The sequence below is a fragment of the Tursiops truncatus genome, chromosome 16, assembly GCF_011762595.2.
Source record: "Tursiops truncatus isolate mTurTru1 chromosome 16, mTurTru1.mat.Y, whole genome shotgun sequence".
Taxonomy (NCBI): Eukaryota; Metazoa; Chordata; class Mammalia; order Artiodactyla; family Delphinidae; genus Tursiops; species Tursiops truncatus.
In genome coordinates, this window is record NC_047049.1 from 59,998,128 (window position 1) to 60,019,660 (window position 21,533).

The 21,533-nt window shown below is 49.9% G+C and overlaps 1 protein-coding gene across 3 annotated transcripts in view; it reads right to left on the reverse strand.

Moving 5' to 3' along the window:
* Positions 1–8,576: 8,576 nt before the first annotated feature.
* The window catches only part of CHST3 (carbohydrate sulfotransferase 3), a 41,223-nt gene continuing 28,266 nt past the window's right edge, over positions 8,577–21,533 (reverse strand). For 2 of the 3 annotated variants that reach the window (XM_019936127.3, XM_073793507.1), the window contains 2 exons: positions 16,119–16,340; positions 8,577–14,735 (listed from right to left, as the gene is read on the reverse strand). In XM_019936127.3, the coding sequence (XP_019791686.1) occupies positions 13,454–14,735; positions 16,119–16,276 (1,440 nt within the window). In that variant the 5' untranslated portion in view covers positions 16,277–16,340 and the 3' untranslated portion in view covers positions 8,577–13,453. Of the gene's footprint in view, positions 14,736–16,118; positions 16,374–21,533 lie in introns of all 3 variants that reach the window. The other variant, XM_033842421.2, reaches the window with a different exon arrangement.

Genomic DNA, 21,533 nt, shown 5'->3' on the forward strand with positions numbered 1-21,533 from the left:
TTGGACAGTGCCATCAGTCATATACAGGGAGGGACTGACACAGACACGGGGTCTGATGGTGGGTTTTATTTTTCCCTGATTGGGAAATTATTGGTACAGATGATTACAAATTAAGCAATACTGGAATTGTTGCTGAGTTTCCAATGAAATGGAGGGTATAGAAGTAAGTGATACTGAGTCTGCCTGGCAAGTCTGACATGGGATGTCTTTTATTGCGCAGACAGGGACTGTGCTCTTCACTTCTGTGCCTTGCAGCCTGGCAGGGGGGCTGCATACTGCGGGCACACAGCCGGCATTTTTGTTTGTTTGTTTGTTTGTTTTGTTTTTGGCTGCCTTGGGTCTTTGTTGCTGCACAGGGCTTTTGGCCAGGGGGGCTACTCTTCGTTGCAGTGCACGGGCTTCTCACTGCAGTGGCTTTTCTTGTTGCTGATCACTGGCTCTAAGTGTGCAGGCTTCAGTAGTTGCAGCACATGGGCTCAGTAGTTGCAGCACGTGGGCCCTAGAGCATGCAGGCTTCAGTAGTTGCAGTGCACGGGCTCAATAGTTGTGGCTCATGGACTCTAGAGCGCAGGCTCAGTAGTTGTGGCGCACGAGCTTAGTTGCTCTGCCAGCCAGTGTTTGATGGGCTGAACTGTTTCTGCTACTTTCTATCTCAGCAAGTTCCTTAAACCTTGTCGGGCCTCAGTTCTTTTATATTTGAAATGGAGAAATAATTTCCACCCAGTTGAGAGCAGTACTGAGGATTCAATAATAGATGATGAGCAAGTCCCCAGGACGGTGCCAGGGTCATAGGAGGAGCTCAAGAAATGTTCATTAAATGAAAGTGCTGCCAAAAGATGGAAACAACCCAAGTGTCCATCAACTAATGAGTTGATGAGCAAAGTGTGGTATATCCATACAATGGACTATAATTCAGTCTTAAAAAGGAATGAAATTCGAATACATCCTACAGCATGGATGAATTCTGAAAACATCATGCTAAGTGAAAGGAGCCAGACACAAGAGGTCACATATTGTATGATTCCATTTATATGAAATGTCCAGAACAGACACATCCATAGAGACAGAAAGCAGATTTGTGGTTGCAGGGCATATGAGGGTACCCTTTTAGGGTGATGAAAATGTTCTAGAACTAGATAGTGGTGATTGTTGCTTATTATGGAGGTCCTAAATGTCACCAACAGTAAATGTCACTAACAGTATATTTTATGTCATGTGTATTTTACTACAATTGAAAAAAAAATTGTTTATTCCAAGTGCCTCTTAAACTTCCTTACCATTCATTCGTTCATTCATTTATTCAGCCACCACTTGTGCTGTGTCAGGCATAGTGGGAGACAATATGAAGCCTTTCACTGAGGCTTAACCACCCATGAAAGAGAACTTGAAGGGCACAACATCTAGAAGTAAGCTGTTGGGAGCATGTCCCTGTAATGGGGTCCTTGGATTTCTACTTCCAAGGGAAGTCTTTAAAAAAATATATATATATATTTATTTATTTATTTGGTTGTGCTGGGTCTCAGCTGCAGCAGGCGGGCCCTCTAGCCGCTGCTCTTGGGCTCCTTTGTTGTGGCTCACCGCTCCTTAGTTGCAGCACATGGGCTTCTTAGTTGCGGCAGGTGGGCTCCTTAGTTGCAGCTCCAGGGCTCCGTAGTTGCAGCTTGCCAGCTCCCCAGCTGTGGCACACGGGCTCCTTAGTTGTGGCACATGAACTCCTAGTTGCCGCATGCATGTGGGATCCAATTCCTCTCCCCGACCAGGGATCGAACCCGGGCCCCCTGCACTGGGAGCACAGAGTCTTCTCCACTGCGTCACCAGGGAAGTCCCTCCAAGGTGATGTCTTGACACATGTCTTCTCAGCTGTTGCTCTGCTCCCAGCCAAGTGAGACCTGCCTGCTTCAGGAAGCGGTAGGCTGCAGACCAAGTGTGAACACACCTCCATTCGGGCCAGCCAGACCCCTCCAGGACCAGGGAAGGGGGGAGAAGTGCTGCCCATTGGACAATGTTTTGAATGAATTGATTTAAACTCAGATCTTCTTGGTTCTCAAGAATCAGTCTCTTCTCTCATACAGACAGAAGGCAGAGGGCATTTTTTTTTCCTGGAAAGGAAACTGCTTAAAGAAATCAAGATCAAGTCAGAGGAAAGAGACTGCTGAAACACAGAAGTGGAATTAATGAAAGCTTCCAAAAGGAAAGAGAAGATTAGTCCTACTCACTCACCCAGACTCTGGGAGTTGCCCGTTGCTCTGTGAGCCATCTCAAGGTCTGTCGCTGGAATCTCAGCACTGGTTTTCAGGATTTGTCCTGCAGGGGGCAGCTTGACTGCCTGGGGCAGATGCTGAGGGACCTATTCTATTTGGCCCAGGTTCCACTGTATGCTCTATTTAGGCTTCCCTATAGCCTTCAAAATACTTGTTGATTCGTTGATTAACTGAGAGGCATCCAGAAGAGGGTGAATAGGGTGAAGGGCCTCTATCTTCAAGTAATAGCAGCCACTGTTTATTCAGGGCTTACCATGAACCAGACACACTACATGCATCCCTGTCCTTCACATTGATATTATCCCCATTGTATACATGAGCAGTCCAAGGCTCAGAGACGGCAATTCACTGGTCCAAGGTCACACAGCTAGGACACCTTGCTGGAGAAGAGCAGACTCAGGCTGACTTTGAAAAGCTGGCACATAGGGGAGGGGTCAGACTTGTTCTGTATGATCTCAAAGGAAAGCCTTTCATTCTGGTCCTCCACAGCCTTTTCGTGGCCTTTGGGGTCTCAACAGATCGAAGTGGGAGACTTGAGGCAAAAGATGGGACAGAAGGGTCTTCAAGGAGGAGGGATGTGGATTCATATCCTGACACTACCGGTCATGTCAGCTCTCTGTGCCTCTCTCTTCTCATCTGTAAAATGGGACATAATTGATCAGGCCAGGCCACGCTGCTTCATTCTACCTTTCACGGTTCCCTATAGCTCTTGGGATCAAGTCCAATCTCTTATCATGACTTAGAGGCTCCTGCACGCTCAGGTCCTAGCTTTCCTCTCCAGCCTCTTGTCTCATCACCTCAGCCAGAGCAAACTGTTTCTCGGTCCCCAAACTCTTCAAGTTCTCTTCATCCTCCTGGCCTTTTTACACACTCTCCTTGGTCACCCTGTTGAACTTTCCTAGGTGGGCAAGAACGGGTGGCATTTGAACTCAGGCGCTGGAGATTGCCATGCTGATCTTCACAACAGCGCACCCAAGGGATGTGTTGGGCCCCACAGGTGAGCATCGTCTACTATGTGCCTCAGAGCAGAAAGAAGCTGAGAACTTTCAAGGGAGGGTAGCTCTGGTATGGACTGGATGCCGGCTGGCTCTGTCCACCCTCCAGGTGGGAAAAGAACCTGTGCTACTCCTCACTGCTTATTCTGTCCTCTCGCACAGGTGGGCAGCAGCTGTTTTGGGGTAGGGGTGGGCAGGAGAAATCCAGGAGGGTGTGGTAAGAGATGGTGAAGGGAAGGTTGAGTTCCATGGTGTTCTGACCAGGCAGGCCTAGGCAGAGCCCATGGTTTCCAGACTAACCATGTTATTCCTGAGGTCTAAGCATTAAGGGTCCCCTGGTGAGCATTGTCGGGAAAGCCAGCCCAGACCCCAGCATTCCACCAGGACTTTAAGCTGTGGTTTGAAAACTCAAACACTCCAGGGCCTGGGGTGCTGTCCTAATGAATGGAGTCACAGCTGTGGCCCTCTTAACCTGTTGCTTTCTCACTTTGGAGGGACATGGATTGACAGAGAGGATGTCTCTGTTGGAAGTAAAACATCAATGCAGATGCCGTGATAAATGCTGCCTAGTATTGGAGAGACCAGAGGGAGACTGGGCCCCGCCCTTCTCCCAGCTGAGGCCCGCTGTTCCTGCTGGGATGAGAGCCCCAGGTGACCTACCACCCCAGGGAGCAGGTGCTGTCAGGCCCCACCTCTATCTCACACCTTTCACTGGAAATTTGCGCTGTGATCTGGAAACTTTCAACCACTTGTCTCTTCCTTCCTCTCTGGGCCTGACATCTTTTTTCAGAATTCTGGAATGTTGTTCTGCCAGCAGGGCAAGTGCTGGGGAATTAATACTTCCGAGGAACAACCTTCAGCCAAAGACTGACAGGTCTTCTTTTTCTTTTTTTTTCTACTGGCATAGGTAAATTTTAATATATACTTGGCATTTTCTAGATCCTGATAATTTAACAACTCTGAGATTTTTACCAATATAATGTATAATTCTTTTTTTAAGTATAAATATGAACAACTTTTTAAAATTTAATTTTATTTATTTACTTTTTATACAGTAGGTTCTTATTAGTTATCTTTTTTTTTTTTTTTTGCGGTACGCGGGCCTCTCACTGTTGTGGCCTCTCCCGTTGCGGAGCACAGGCTCCGGACGCACAGGCCCAGCGGCCATGGCTCACGGGCCCAGCCGCTCCGCAGCATGTGGGATCCTCCCGGACCGGGGCACGAACCCATGTTCCCTGCATTGGCAGGCGGACTCTCAACCACTGCGCCACCAGGGAAGCCCTAGTTATCTATTTTATACATATTACTGTATATATGTCAATCCCAATCTCCTAATTCATCCCACCACCACCACCCCGCCCCCTGCTTCCCCCCTTGGTGTCCATACATTTGTTCTCTACATCTGTGTCTCTATTTCTGCCCTGCAAACCAGTTCATCTGTTTCATTTTTCTAGATTCCACATATATGCATTAATATACAATATTTGTTTTTCTCTTTCTGACTTACTTCACTCTGTATGACAGTCTCTAGGTCCATCCACGTCTCTACAAATGACCCAGTTTTGTTCCTTTTTATGGCTGAGCAATATTCCATTGTATATATGTGCCACATTTTCTTTATCCATTTGTCTGTCGATGGGCATTTAGGTTGCTTCCATGACCTGGCTATTGTAAATAGTGCTGCAATGAACAGCATGGGGTGCATGTGTCTTTTTGAATTATGTTTTTTTTTTTCTGGGTATATGCCCTGTAGTATGCTGGGTCATATGATAATTCTATTTTTAGTTTTTTAAGGAACCTCCATACTGGTCTCCATAGTGGCTGTGTCAATTTACATTGCCACCAACAGTGCAAGAGGGTTCCCTTTCCTCCACAGCCTCTCCAGCATTTGTTGTTTGTAGAGTTTCTAATGATGCCCATTCTAACTGGTGTGAGGTGATACCTCATTGTAGTTTTGATTTGCATTTCTTTAATGATTAGTGATGTTGAGCAGCTTTTCATGTGCTTCTTGGCCATCTGTATGTCGTCTTTGGAGAAATGTCTGTTTAGGTCTCCTGCCCATTTTTGGATTGGGTTGTTTGTTTTTTTGATATTGAGCTGCATGAGCTGTTTATATATTTTGGAGATTAATCCTTTGTCCGTGGATGCGTTTGCAAATATTTTCTCCCATTCTGACGGTTGTCTTTTGGTCTTGTTTATGGTTTCCTTTGCTGTGCAAAAGCTTTTAAGTTTCATTAGGTCCCATTTGTTTATTTTTGTTTTTATTTCCATTGCTCTGGGAGGTGGGGACTGACAGGTCTTTGATGTAGGAATACTCTTGGGCTCCCTCACCTCACCCCTCATCTCAGATCATTCCAAGTTTCAAGCTTTATGCACTTCCTGGAGGCGTTCAGCTCCAGTTGTCCAAGGTGGCAGCTGGCTCAACCCTGCACCCTTGGCTGGCTGTCTCCTCCCCTCTTCCCCTCCTCCCCTGCCAGGCTGTCTGCAGCTCCCACATAAACCATTTGCTCTCAAATCTTTGTCTCAGCATCAGCTTGTGGTGTAATTCAAACCAAGTGACCCAGTTTTCAAGAGGAAGCAGAAATCTGGTTTTTATATAAAATCCCTTAATTTTAAAGTGGTGGCCAGTTGTTAAAAAGAAAAGCAGACCATGCATGGACCACACATCCACAGGGTAGATTTGGTCCATGGCCAGTGCTGTGCAGGGCTATGTGTGTACCTGGGCCTGGCCTGACCCTGACATCCCTTAAATGCTTCGGCATCATGGCTTTGGCTATTCTCATGGGTGCTCTTTCCAGCAGCTTGGCTTTATTCTTCCCCTGCATCTCGTGAGAATGTCCCCTCCTAGCTGTCACTCTCTGTTCCCCCCTCCCTCCCTCCGTCCCTCCCTCCGTCCCTCCCTCCCTCCCTTCCTTCCTTCCTTCCTTCCTCCCTTCCTTCCTTCCTTCCTTCCCTCCTTCTCTTATTCTGATTTTCTTGAGGAAGCCCCTCCTGCTGAGTCTTTACTACTTGCTTGCTCTTCTAATAAACTGCACAGCAGCATTTAGCAAGGCGTTTACTAGCTACTAGGGGATTACATCTCCAGGGAACCCATTTACTGTTGGTAACCTTTGTCCGGCTGTTTCAGAAATGACTCCTTTAAGAATGACCCCAAGCTCTAGTTTCTCAGATCAATAGTGTCCTGTGGTGTTTATGCCTGGCCTGGTTCTCCAGGGTCTCCACTCTCTGTGGGGGTCAACACATCTTTTGGGTAATGCCACAGAGGCCCTGCAGGTGTGGGTTGATTTGAGGACACGAAGGGTTTCAAGCGACTGGGAGGTTTTATGACAGCTGCATGGATGCCTTGGAGCTGTGAACTCTGACCCATAGTGACCCTGAGGCTGCTACTCCCCACACAGGCTGACTCTTGCCCCTGGCCTGCAGCTCAGTGAGAATGATGTGAAAGTGGGATGGGGCCCTGAAACCCTGGACTTTTTCTCCCCAGCCACTTCACCTACCACCTTATTGTCTGCTTACCATGGCTTTTAGTCTTACACTTGCAGGTATCTGGTAGGTACACATTGTTCTATAGAATGCCAAAGTCTTGAAAATCTTGTTCGGCAAACAAAAAAAGTTTTCATGGTAAAAGAATTCCACCCATAAAATTTGTTATGAGTGAATCCTTGTAAGCTGGGTCAGACAGAGGAAAGCAGGGCTTCTAAGAGCCTTTAATGCACTAATGTGCACTATGACTTCTTAAGAGAGGTTAGGTGACAACAGTTCCTCCAAAAACACTTGGGGCACTGCTACAGACTCTAGGACCTGGCAGTGCGGGGCCTGGCAGGGCTCCGTGAGCAAGTGGCACAAGTCCAAGGCCTCTCTCTGCTGGTGATCAAACTGCCTGCAGGGATGGAGCCAGCTGACTGCCCCTCCGAGACCCCATGGGGTGTTCGGCTTCTTTCCAGGGTGGATAACTTGGGGTGTAGTGCAGGAAGATTCAGGAACCCTAAGAGGTCTGGGAGCGAAAGGAGGCTCAGCCTAGGCTGGTGGCTGAGGGGGCCAGTGCGTGGGGACGTCGCTAGTCTCTGCTCTATGATTAGGGCAATTTGATTCTCCAGGTGGCCATTTGTGGTAGGAAACACAGCCTAGAAATTAAACTAAATATATCCAGTCCCCAGCAGATTGGACACAGCAATGGCACCTGGCTGGGGACGGGGTGGCCGAGGTTCCACCCAGGTCGGGATGTCATGTGCTGACTCCTATATTTTAAGGGTTGGGAGGGAAATGGTTTGAGCTTCCAAGACCTGGCCTGGGTGGAATGACAGAGATACAGGTTTGAGTTTTGGGGAAGAGGTCTCATTTCCTCATATCATGCTTCACTCTGTCACCCCTTCACTCCAGGGACCGTTGTCCCCAGTGCTCAGCTCTTCTCTGCCTCCTCATGGCTGCTGCAGTTCCTACTTCCCGTCTGTCCCCAAACCCACAAAGCTCCACCAGCTCTGTCTTCCTGTGTTCCAAAAGGAACCCTCGCCCTTTTCCCTGAGGAAATGCCCATTCCCTCCAGGTGGCTGTTAGGAAACAAAAGCGTGGAAATTTAATTTGCACTAAGTTGATATGACTGATACAGCAATGTAATTGCATTAAATTTCTTAGTTGAAAGTGTTCTTGGCAATCTCAGGTGATTTTTGAGATTTTGTTGAAGGCCAAATGAAATCTTAAGTACTCTTTCAACATGTGAAGTGAATGAACGCACAGTTGCTCCGAGTGAGAGCGTTGCCTGCCCTTTCAGCTGACTTCAATCCATCCCTAAAGGGACTTTTTTGGAACAATGGTTATCAACTACTAATTACACCTTTCATTCTAACGGAAACTGGGGTACAGATTAAGGGAAGTGACTTGCCCAAGTTCACAGGGCCAGAGAGTGGCAAGGCTGGGACTTGTCCCCAGGTCCCCTGACCTTTAGCTAATGTTCTTGTCCCTCCCCGACAATGATGAGGTATTTCTCTCTCAGACCTCATCCTTGTAGCCAACTCCAAACAGTTATCACCAGCTCTGCCATTCTGGTAAAAGAATATTCATCACACCCTCTGCACTTATCCATGCTTCCCTTGTGCCTTTCACCCCTGAAGAGTAGGCAGTTTTTCTGACCTGCTTCATGCTGGAAGTTACCCCTTTCCTACTGCTGCTAATTTTTTTCCCTGTTACTTTTTTTTTTTTTCCTATTCCCCTCCCCACTCCAGCTTTATTGAGATATAATTGACGTACAAATTTTCCTGTTAAATTTTTACAACCCAGTTGCTGCTGAGAATAAATGCAAAAAAGAGGGCAGAGACATTTCAGATTCTGCTCATTGCGCGTTTTCATTTTTAATTAAATAAATCAAGTAAGCCATCAGGTGATGGGTTCACATTCTGTTCTGCAGAGAAGATCCTGACTGGTGGTGGCCACCAGCTTTCTGAAGGCAGCCCCTGTGTTTCCAGGAGATTGTAGCCACGACAAGAACATCTGGGACATTGACGGCAAGGGGGCTGGGAGCAACATGGCCAAGCAGGCTGAGCTACATGCTACACATACACACGTGTGGACACATATGTACATACCATGGCCACGTATGGCCATGAAGGGGTATCCTGTACTATGCGCCCATGAAACATGACAGGGGGCCAAAATTCTTGGCAAAAAGAGTTTGCAGGAACCAGGAGGGAGCAGGGGAGCCAGGCAGACTTGGCCTAGAAAGTACAGATGAAAGGGAGACTTTAGGGGGTGACCAGTTCAAGCCCAATGACAGAAGAAGCAAGGAACATAGGTCATTTTATTTGACAAATAAATACAAGTAAAATACCTGGTCTACAGTATGAGCTAGGCCCTGAGGATGGTACCATGTAATCTTGGAAACACATAACTAACTAGTCCCCCATGCACAGTATGGAATGACAAAGGTCACAAGACCCTAGGATCTTGAAGTTCTTATGACATCTGAGCTGCCAACTCTGCTTCATCCTTTTGAGGTAAAGAGCAGCTTCCACTCTTCTGAAACCATGGGCAGTTGAAAGGCCATGTGGCTACATTCAGGAAACTCTGGGCCGCCTCCCTGCCTTCTAGCTGGACCATGTGCTAGGAATCTTCACAGGCAAACTCATTAACTTTGGAACTCAGAGGACGCTCCTTCTTTAAATTTGTGCAGACTAACAAGAGCCACTTCTTGGAGCTTGTCAGACTGCACAAGTTTAAAGAAGGAGCATCCTCTGCAGGCATCTGTTCCCCCACCCCACTCTCCCTGCCTCAGGAACCCACCCCTCTGAGACCCACCTTTGCTTTCAGTCTTTGGGGATGGGAGTGGGAGAGGACTGCCTTGGGGACATAGCCATCCAGTCTTCTGCCCCTGTCCTTCATAATCCAGGGCTTCTGAAGGGATAGGCCTCATAGTCAATTAACACAGAACCAGGGCTGGAAGAGACCTTCAGGGTCAGGACCAGACCATCTGATGCTTACATCTCCTGTCTGCTCTCTAGGCCAAGCATACGTCTTCTGGGACAGGGACCTCCTGGAGCTTGTTCAGAAAGCAGAGGTGGAAGGGAAAGATGTTCTTGTAATGGGTCGGTTGGGTCCTCTGCTCTTAAGGGTTTGGTTAGCAGCTGCCCCATTAGACCAGCCTCTGGCATAGCTCCCAGGCTGAGGGTGCTGGCAGGGAAACATTTTTTTCCCCTGTTCATTTGGTTACTTATTTTCAAGTGAGTGCATCACATAAAGGGACAGAGGGCTAGAATTTGCTTATGTCTCTCAACCTTAATAATAAGTTGGTGATAACCTGCAAGGGCCATGCTACAGAGATCTGCTTCTTCTTTTTCCCTCTTCATGGGACTCAGGAATCCTGCCCCCGCAAAATCCTGCTCCCAAAGACCCTTCCCCCCATGTCCTCATCCACTCCAAGGTTTATAAACAAGGCCCAGAGGAGAAGCCAGGAATGGGCAGCAGTGGCGACAGCCTGAGGGTGTTGGACACTGCCCTGTCTCACCAAGGCCTGGAATGTTCTGAACTATTTTTATAGGCTGGGCTAAAGAGGTCTTCATGAAGAAAAAGAAAAACGAATAAACGCTCATTGCTGAATGAGCCTCTTGTTCCCAGGAAGCTGGCGGTGGGCGGAGGTGAGGCCTCAACACTCCCTCTGTCTCCAGGCAGGTGGGTGCTGTGGAGGTGAAGGCTCGTGGGGGGCCAGAGGGAGCAGAGAAACCAGGGCTGGCCTCGCTGGAAGAGGAGGCACTAGCTCCCAGCTGGACCACCTCCCCTAGCCCAGCTCCCTGCTGAAAACCCCTCACACGTTACTCCAACCAGGTCCCATGGAGTGTAGAGTCAGTAGTCATCCCTCCCTCTCCTCCCTAAACCCCAAGGGTTCCCAGAGCATTGCTAAGCCCAAGGCAACACTCTCTTGAGGTGTGTCCTATTTCAGATACCTGGACAAAGGTAATATAGCAGAAAGGGCCTTACTGTCATATCTTCAAATCAACAAGAGGAAACCGAGCTAAAAAAATACCCTGCGGCCATCGTGACTCCCACGCTCAGTTTTGTCCTCTCGTGTATTCTGAATCGTCTTGGAGTGTCCTTGTATGTATGAAGTGAATGGTTTCTATTATTATCGTCTTTTTTGATTTGGGTACAGCTTTGAGTCCCTGCAAAAAATAAAATATTTTCTGTCTCTTCTTTTTCACAAAATAAATAAATTAAGTCAACCTGCAGTGTACAAATTGATAATGTCCTGAGAAGTCCCAAAGGTCCATTCTCGGCATAGTCCTCAGAGCTCAGGGGTGGAGGCCTTGGCCCCAGAGGCACAGTAAGGGAAGAAGGAAGAAGTCTGCAGTCCACACTAGGAGGGCCCCAGGAACCAGAAAGGGCCTTGGATAGAGGTTCCTGCCTCCCACCACCCCCAGGTGGGGAACAGTGGAGGGAGCAGGGCAAGGGCTGGGGAAGAATGGCCAGTACTTCTGGGCCTGCCAGAATCATCCTGGCCCCACTCTGCCCCAGGATCAAGTTTTCAGAGCTGGAGTCCCTTTGGACCCCAGATTAGAGCCATTTCCCGGCACAATTTATTCTTGGAACAGAAAACCTAGAGACTTCCTCGATTGGCTGAATCCATGGTGATGGAGACCCAGCAGCTCAAACGCACTGACTGTAATGGATCCCACAAGATGGCCACTGTCCTCACCTTTTCAAAGGCTGGCTTCCTGCCAGGACACCCCCCCCCTTCCCTATGGCAACACTAGCTGGACCCAGATCCTGTATTTCCCTGCTCCCCATAATACTCAAAACAAAACTCAGCCCTCTGGGCTTGACAATGAGACGGATCTGATACAGAGGTTGTCCAGGAAATCAGAAATAGCCCTTAGTGAACTGCTGACGCTTCCTGCAAGTTCTGAGGTGGTACTGAGTGCTGCTCCCTAGTTTGGGGTGGGAATGGGGAAACGCTTCCACTCTGGGGACATCTGCTTGGTCACAGGACCCTGACGCCCCAGGAAATATGTTAGGACCTGGGAGAGATGTTCAAATCTGGCCTCTTCTTGGGGAGGGGATGAGGATTGCTAATTTATGCTGCCTCTGGACACTCAGCAAAGAACGCCACTGGTTTCTGACATTTGTTCCACGTTGGATCAAACAAAAAAGCCCGTGGGGCGCTGTGGGCTGCCATGTGGCCACCTTGGCTCTGGTTCTTCTGGGGGAAGGCTCCTCCTCCTCTTCCTCCAGCAGGAGCCAAAGTGCTCCCCACTGGTCTTCCTGGCCCCCCTCAGCCCCTCAAGCCCACAATGCTTCCAAGCAGCACTCCTGTAGAAACAAACCTGAAAACACAGCCACAAGAGACCAAACCATAAATAACTTAAAAAAAAAATAAAACATGCACCCCATCCCACATTGAGCAATACTCTTCCCAGAGCCCTAAATGAGGAATTCCAGACACTAACCACATAACCATGACGACCAACCATGTGGCTGACCTCTGTCCCTGTCTTCTCGGGGGACGGGGTATCCTGATGTGACTTCTCCCTTAGGAGCACTCTGTATTTCCTTCTGCGCCTTGCCCCACAGCGGCCTGGCCGGAAATGACAGGACTCATGAGCTGCCTTTTGCCTCCAGGGACCACTGATGCTCCTGCCAGTCAGGCTTGAGGCCGCTTTCAAATATGGACCTGCTCTCGGGGAGCCAACTGAGCTAGGACAGGGTCTTCGGGCTGCAATCACACGAGGGTCAGCCATGCCATTTCAAACCATGCTGCCTGCTAGCAGCAAGGACACGAATGGGTCAGGGGAGGTAGCCACGAGCATCTAAGGTGGGCAGAGGCCATGGACTTGGCAGTTCTGCATCCACCGTTCAGCCTCGAGCTTGGATGGGGAACAGGGTCATGGGCCATGACCGTATATCATTCCCCCCTCCCCGAATAACTCTAAAAGGTCAGCAGAGGCTTTTCTTTAGGTGTGTGATACAGATAAAGCATAAGGCAACGGGGAAGGTTTTTTCTGTGTGTGTGTTTGTGTTTTTATGTTCTTCTGCCTCTCTGTGTGGTGTGAGTGTAGGTATTTGTCTTTATATGTGTGTGTTTGTTTTGTAGCTCTATATAGAGCGGATTTCACCTCTCCCCAGGGACCCACCCAGATGCCACACTGGATTATGGAGAAATTCGGAAACTGAAAGGTTGACACTGAGTACAGCAGGGGGTCTGACTGTGGCTAGTCAGTGTCTGAAACCCCTTCTGGTTGTTAAATATTTGTGGACTCTGACCCACAGGGTCTACAGGCACCTATGTGTGTTTCATGTATATTTCTGTGTGTGTGTGTGTGTGTGTGTGTGTGTGTGTGAGAGAGAGAGAGAGAGAGAGAGAGACAGACAGAGAGACAGAGAGACAGAGAGAGAGAGAGGGAGAGAGAGGCGAGAAAGGCTTGTCAATAGGCTCGGGCCTGCCTGGGCCTGCTCAGGACACCACAGCCCCTTAGGTCTGGGTTTGCAGCCCTCAAAAGGACTGGCCACTGTCCTGTTCTCAGCGGGAAGCTCCAGGCCCACAGCTAGGGCGGGAAGGGAGCGGGCTGAGGGCCTACTTCTACAGCGCAGGCGCCACCTACGCCCTGCACGTCTTCCCGCCCACCCCCGCGGCGGCGCTGCAGGCTCCCAGCTGGCCTGGGTGAGGCAGGCAAGACGGGGCTTTCACCAGGAGGGGTGCTTGACGCCCCGGGTCCCCTACGTGACCCAGAAGGTGCCGCGCTCCTCCAGCAGGCTGACGGAGCGGTTGGAGAGCGAGGCGGCGTCCTGCACAGGCTTGTAGCCAAAGAGGCGCATGGCGGGGCCGCAGGCAGCCTGTACCACCTGCGCTAGCTTGAAGGGCATGCTGAAGCGCCACTTCTCAAACTGCTCCGAGGAGTTCTTCTGCGTGGAGTAGATGCCGTCGTGCGCCGCCTGGGTGTTCTTCTGGATCCAGTCCTCCACCTGCGGGGTCAGGGGAATGCCTGCAAAGCGGTACATTTCCTGGGCCTTCTGCAGCGGCCTGAGGGCCACGTCCTCGTAGCGCACCAGCATGTAGCGGCCCCGCAGCCAGGCCGGCTGCCTCAGGCCCAGCTCAGCGGACAGGCGGATGCTCTCACAGTTGCCCTTCAGCCGCAGCACCTCCTCCTCCCTCAGCTGGTCCTGTCCCTTGGCCAGCCAGTTCTTCCAGGTCTCGTACTTGTCGGCGAAGGCCACCATGCGGGAGGCTAGCACAGCGCGGGGGTCGCGCACCAGCTGGATGACGCGGAGGTCCAGACGGGGGTCCTCGGCCAGCGGCTGCAGGAACTCCAGCTGCCGTATGCGGACGGCCTTGATTGCCATGTGCTCCTTGCGGCGGCAGGCCTCGGAGGCCAGCGTCATGTTGAGGAGGCCGCAGCGGCGGTTCTTGCAGGGGTACTTCTCGAATACCTTCTTGACGAGGGGCGTGCAGACGGGGTCCTCGCAGAGGGAGCGGCTGGAGCCCCGGCGGAACACGAACTGGGTCAGGTGGTCCTCGGGTGCCGGGATGATGAAATGCTCCAGGAGGTACAGGTCGCACAGGAAGAGCTGCTTGAGCACGTCGCGGTATACCAGGGCCGAGCCTGCGGCGTTGGCGCCGCCCTGCTCGAAAGACACCGTGCGCTCGATGTGCCACAGCGGCTCGAAGAGGTAGAAGATGTTGCCCTGCTGATTGAAGAACTCGCCCACAAACGAGGAGCCCGTGCGCGTGGTGGCCATGAGGAGCAAGTGGCGCCGGGGCGGGGCCTCGGCGGGTGGGCGGGACTCCTGCTCCCACTCTGTGGTCTCCTCCTCAGCCTCCTCTGCCGGCGCCACGCCTAGCTGCAGACTGAGGTTTCGCAGGCGGCTCTGCAGCTGCGTGAAGGCCGAATCCAGCTCACTCAGGGACAGGAGGGATGCGTTCTCGGCCAAGACTAGGGCTGGGTCGGTGCTATTGGCATCTGCCGGGGATTGGGGGATCTGCTTCAGTTTGTCCGAGACCCTGTGAGAACAGAGGGATACCGGGGTCAATGACTGACTGGGGACTCCATCCCCTGTGCCACCCTGAGGAGCATCCCAGGATAATCACCCAGAAGCCGACTCTGAGGCAAGGATTTGAGTGTAAGTAGTTTATTTGGGACTTGATCACAGGAAGAACGGGTAGAGGGGTAGGGAAGTGAGACAGGGAGGAAAGGAAGTCCATAAGGGTGAGCAGGCTACCCCTGTGGCCAAATCGCTCTGCCGGAGGAACCCCAGGAGACGGTGTAGATTGAACACACCTCAGGATTCTCTACCCAAGGGGTGTGAAGCTCCCAGTTGGCCTTGGCTGAGGGCTGCTCCCAGAGGCATTTACTCCCCAGGACTTGTGGCTTGCCAGTGTGCAGGTGGAGAGAATGCCCTCAGGTGGAGAGTTGCAGGATCTTGCAATAGGACCCAGTAGGCACAAACTGGAGTAGTCCATGCTAAGGAACCCAGGCAGGGCACTGACATAGTGCCTACTACATAGCCCTATTCCTAACCTACCCATCCTGGTTGATACTTTCTTGCAGGGGTTGTGCTTGGGAGAGAAGGTCTGTGAAATCTTTCTATGTCTTGCAGGCCCACTAGCAGGGCCACTGCACACAGCGGTACACTGCCAACTCTAGGGGGCAGCATTCCCAGCGTAGCTGTTGTGAGTGCACACTCCTGGAGTTGAACAGTGCACAACCTGGGCAGCTGAACATGGCAGCCCTGCCCACCACAGTATCTGTACCAGGACCCTGCCTCACCCTCATCCATGACTTCAGATTGGTATAGGAGATATGCTGTTAATGTGAGGCATCATCCTAGGCCAGGAAGTTAATTAATAATAATAACCACAGCCAGCAAGTACAGGACACCAACTGTGTGTCAGGCACAGGGCTAAACGCTTTTACATTTTCTTATTTAATCTTTACAACAAGGCAGGCCCCATTATTAGTCACATTTTACAGAAGAGAGACTTAAGATAGAAAAGTGAAATAATTTGTCTAAGCTGTCACAGCTAGAAAGGGCCAGAATCAGGGGAATTCCCTGGCGGTCCAGTAGTTAGGACTCCATACTTCCACTGCAGGGGTCATGGGTTCAATCCCTGGTGGGGGGACTAAGATCCTGAAAGACGTGCGCTGCGGCCAAAAAAAAGTGCCAGAATCAGGATTCCAACTCAGACTGCCTGAGTCTGGAGCCCAAGTCTCACAGCTGTGCGGTCCTGAGGACATGGGCATGACCTACTGCCTGGGCACAGGAGAGGTCTGATGATTACTGGTTGAGGGATTGCCTTTGTAGGTCCACAGAGAGCCCTATAAGCTACCTCTCTGCCCCCACCCACCCCACCTTGATAGGGAAGACTTGGGCTTGCATCCCTCACCTTGATATGATTTTATTTTCCTTTTCAATGAAGACAAAAACCACCACCACAAAAGCCAGGAAAAGGGCATATTTGCTCCTCATTCTCAGGCTGTGCAGAAAGTGTCGGCAGTCCTGGGGCAGAGTGAGTCCTTTCTCCATGGGGAAGGGTAGGGCCATGGGCACTCAGCTTGGGGACATCACTCAGGACCTGGCTCGTTGTTCAGGTGGGGGACACCTGGTCCTGTGGAGAGATGAGCGGTCAGGACACCCTTGTCTGTAGATGAGAACAAACAGGAGCTTTTCCACCAGACTTTTGGGGACCACAGCCCTGTTTTGTCAGAACCCCAGACCCACTCTCCCAATGGACTATGCCCCAGAGACTTGAAATGAGGTCATTCAAAATACCAATGAACCTTCTGATTCGTCCATGTCACTTCCAGCAGTTTATGCTTTGACTTCACACATGACTGAAAGGCAAGTGTATGAAAAGAATACTCCTTGCAGTAAACATGTTTGCAATAGCCAAAGAGTGAAAACATCTAAATAAAATATGCTGGAGCAAGAAGTGGATTATTATGCAGCCACGAAGAATAATGAGGTGGATCTACTAATGCTGACGTGAATAATCTACTATGTATTGGGTTGGCCAGAAAGTTCGCTCAGGATTTTCCGTAAGATGTTACAGAAAAACCCAACGAACTTTTTGGCCAACCCAATATGTTATAATTTTATATATAAATAATGTGTATATATTATACATAAGCAAGCTGCAGACATAGTGTGTTTATATAGGCTAGGGCTTCTTAGCGTCAGCACTGTTGACTTTTAAAAAAATTTTATTGGAGTGTAGTTGATTTACAATGTTGTTAGTTTCTGCTGTACAGCAGAGTGAATCAGTTATACGTATACATATATCCCCTCTTTTTAAGATTCTTTTTCCATATAGGTCATTACAGAGTTCCCTGTGCTATACAGCATGTCCTTATTAGTTATCTACTTTATATATAGTAGTGTGTATATGTCAATCCCAATCTCCCAATTTATGCCCCCGCTTTCCCCCTTGGTAACCATAAGTTTGTTTTCTACATCTGTGACTCTATTTCTGTTTTGTAAATAAGTTCATTTGTACCTTTTTTTAATATTCCACATATAATCAATTTCATATGATATTTGTCTTTCTCTGACTTACTTCACTCAGTATGACAATCTAGGTCCATCCATGTTGCTGCAAATGGCATTATTTCGTTCTTTTTTATGTCAGCACTAATAACATTTTAGATCAGATCATTCTTTGTTGTGGGGATCGTCCTGTGCATTGTAGGATGTTTAACAGCATCCTTGGCCTCTACTCATTAGATAACAGTAGAATCCCCTTTGCTCAGATGTGACAATCAAAAATATCTCCAGACATTGTCAAATGTCCTCTGGGCAGGGGGGAGGTACAAAATCATCCCAGGTTGAGAACCTCTGATGTAGTATGATCCCATTTGAAAAAAAAAAATTAAGGGAGAGAAAAGTGGACTGTGACCACAGGCATACACAAGGCCTGTAACAAAGGGACGGGTAGGTCAGGAGAGAAGGGTGGGGTGAGTCTTAGTGTTTGCTGTGTAACATTGTGCACTATTAGAAATTTTACCATGCAGATGTATAATTTTTGTTTTTGTTTTTTTTTGGCTGCGTTGGGTCTTCGTTGCTGCGTGCGGGCTTTCTCTAGTTGCGATGAGCGGGGGCTACTCTTCGTTGTGGTGCATGGGCTTCTCATTGCAGCGGCTTCTCTTGTTGCGGAGCATGGGCTCTAGGTGCGTGGGCTTCAGTAGTTGTGGCTCGCGGGTTCTAGAGCGCAGGCTCAGTAGTTGTGGTACATGGGCTTAGTTGCTCTGCGGCATGTGGGATCTTCCCGGACCAGGGATTGAGCCCGTGTCCCCTGCATTGGCAGGCAGATTCTTAACCATTGTGCTACCAGGGAAGTCCCGGATGTATAAATTTTTAAAAATTAACTAAAGGTTTTCCACCATAGCATGTGAATTCTAACAAAATCCTTCACATGGCCTTGGCCTTCGGGTCTCAGCTTCGTGGGGCAGCTTCCCTGGGATAGGTTAGGGCCTCCTCCGCCCCGCCACAGTACAAAGACTCTCTTTAAGCACCTGAGACTTTGTCATAAAGCAGGCCCACTTGTAATGACTTGTTCAGTGCTAATCATCCCTTTGGGGAGGACGGGGAGTTTGTCTGGCTCCCTCATTATCCCTTAGCACTGGGCCAGGCACACAGGAGATACTCATGCATGGCTGCTAAATGACAGAATGGTTAAAGGAATAAATGACTCTTAGCGGAAAGTGTATATATTTTTTAAAGCTGGAGTAAAAACACCATTGCCCAATGGAGGCTGAATCACCATTTCTTTCACTCGTCCTCACCATCACACACACACACACACACACACTGTCCCATACCACAAGCCGCAAGATTCCAGCACAACCCCCTCTTCCAAAAGTCTATCCCTTTCTCTACAAGGACCCTCATCCATGGGAGACAGTCTGCTCCAAGTTTGGAAAAATCTTATTGTGACCTTGTGCAGGACATCCAGGACCATCCTTCTTTCTGGGAATAATGAATTTCTTCCAAGCTGATGACATGGGGGAGTGGGAGGGCAGAAAGGAGGGTCCCAGGGCTGCACCTTCATCACACAATGGAAGTGGCTTTAGGGACAGCCAGAAAATCTACCCTCTGGAGAAAGCAGGAGGCTTGTGAGAAGACAGATGTGTACCCTGGCAGCTGGAGTGGAGCTCCTCAGCTGTGCAGGGCAGAGTGGTGGTGGGGCAGTGGGCAGCTCTCCCTGGCAGAATGCTGGGGTGCTTTGTGAGTGTGGGTAGTTGGAGGGGAGCCAGGAGGGAAGAGGGCCGCAAGGCCATTTCAAGGGCAACTGAATAGTTTTGCCTCTTCCTAATTCTTCTGGGCCATTTCCTATGCACTCATTAAACAGATATTTTCTGAGCACCTCCTATGTGCCATTCTAGGCACTGGCAATACAGCAGTGAACAAGCAGACCCAGCGCATACCCTCATGGGGCTTACACTCTGGTTGAAAGAGTCAACTAGAAGGATATGGGTAGATGAAATTTATTGAAATTTATAAAGTTACTACTCTATGCCTGGTGTCACGCTAAGCACTTGATTTGCATTTCCTCATTTCACAAAAGCCCTATTAGGCAGCGACCAGCCCATTTTACAGATGAGGAAACTGAGGTTGAGAGAGATTAATTAATTTGCCCAAGGTTCCTCCAGCAGCAGCCTGATCACCCCGCTCAGATCGACGTCATTCCAGCCTCTTGATGTTCCACAGTGACACCCCCCCCACCCCCACCATAGCACATGTGGTTGGGCTTTCCAGCTGATGGTCTGTCTTTCTCCCATTCCCAGACTGCAAGTTCTCTGAAGTCAGGACCAGCGTCTAGAATGGCATCCACCACATATCAGCTGCCCAGCAAATCACTGGTGAGTCAACCCGTTGAAGCTGGTGCCTGGAAGGCTGTCAGCATTCGTTTGCAGAATGCCGGGCAGGGCCATGTTCCCCATGCACCCAGTTTAGCCTGTGGTGGGATGCGAGACCACCTATCCTGCTGGGAGGGTGAGCCCCAGTACTGAGTCTGCAGAGCACAAAGTGTTGAAATCCTGGCTTTCTCCTCTCTTGGCTCTCAGCTGAGAGTTGCCTGGGTCTGATGATGTGAGGGAAGCAGAAGGAGCTAGGACCAAAAGTCCTGGGTTGTTGTCCTTTCTGCATGTCTACCATGCTGTGTGGCATTGTATAAGTGACTTAACCTCTCTGGGCCTCACTTTCTTCACTGGTAGCATGGAAAGGGTGGTTGCTGTGAGGAGCAGTATCTGGTACATGGGAGAGGGAGAAAAGGCAGGTGTGGCCCAGGGGGAGTTGCGTTCACTGTCTTCTCTCTTTTGGGTCTAACATCTTTGGTAAGATTTACAACTTTGGCTGCCTCGATGACAAAGATCCTGAACCTTCTCCTCCCCTCCCTTCCGGGCACTGTTTCTATTTTTGAGTCGCTGTCCCAGCCCCCTCACCCCCCGAATAATACCAGATTCCTGAGAACCTTCACGACATTGCCCTAAAAGGAAGACGCAAGGGTGAAAACTCCCTCCAAATGAAACCGCAGGCAGGCTGTTGGCTCCTTTGCCCTGCCCAGGCAGGCTACCCCTAGGGTTAGCTTTGGCAGGCCAGCAGGCAAGTGGGCAGGCAGGCGAGAGAGGTTTAGACCCGGGGGTAGCAGAGGGTCACAGATGCCAGGAGGTCACGGGTCATGAGGGACGAGGACAGGGCTGGGATGGGGGTCACTCAGGTAGAACCTGGCCTGCAGGAGGCCCTTTGCAAGAAGTGTGTCTGTGATATCTGTGACACTGGACAAAACTTTGTGCTACCTCCCTCCCCAAACCCGTGGTGCCCCCCTTGCTTAGCTCATGGGAAGAATGAAAAATCTCTTCCTTTACTTGACGGATGCCATCTCCCAGGGGAGTACTTGATACCTTCCCTCCCCCCAACACCAGCAAAAGGAAATTGTGACAGCCAAAGGAAAAGGTGGCACGTCCCTGCTGGGATGCCAGTGGAGGTCATATTTCCAGGGCACCAGGGGCAGGTGCCAGCCCAGCTCTGCCTGGAGGCAGTGGGGAGTGGGGCAGCCGTCCTGGGCCCAGTTATACTCAGTACTCAGCTCAAATGTCCCCTCCTCCGGAGTCCTTCCCTGACCACTGACCTAAAGTTGACCATCTCCCCTCTCCCTATCATGTTCCCTCTCAGCACCCTGCTTTACTTCCTTCCAGGATGGAAATGTACTTGTTTGCTGCCTATTTCAGTCACTGGAGTGTGAGCTCGCTGCGGGGAGAGCTCTCTGTCTGCTTCATCCTTGTATGCCCAGTGCCCTGCTCTATGTGCACCAGGCATAGTAGGTGTCTCATAATTTTCGTAGAATGAATAGATGGATGCCTTTTCCAAAGCACTTAGCCCACTGTGAGATGCTTAATCATTCTAAGTTGATGGAAAATACAAAGAGGAAGAAGAAAAAGCCATTGTTCCCTGAGTGAAGCATATGTGCGCGCTGTGACCTGTGCTGCGGGTATGCACTGATTATGTCCTGAGTGTGTACTGCAAGCGTGGGCTGAGCGGGTACTACACGTATATACTACATGTGTGTGCTACGAGTGTGTACTATGGGCAAACCTTGGCGCTTGGGGCTTCACATACATCAGTCTCTTGAATTATATCAATCCGGGATGCCTTTTTTAGGATAAAGAAACTAGGCCTTGTGGCTTTCAGTTCCAAGTCTCTCCAGCTATGTGCTAACAGTAGGGAGGGCAGAAACCAGCGAAGGCATCCCAGGCAATCTCAGTGAGGGAGCGCACTGGAAAGAAAGCAGGCTGTGATCTGAGGC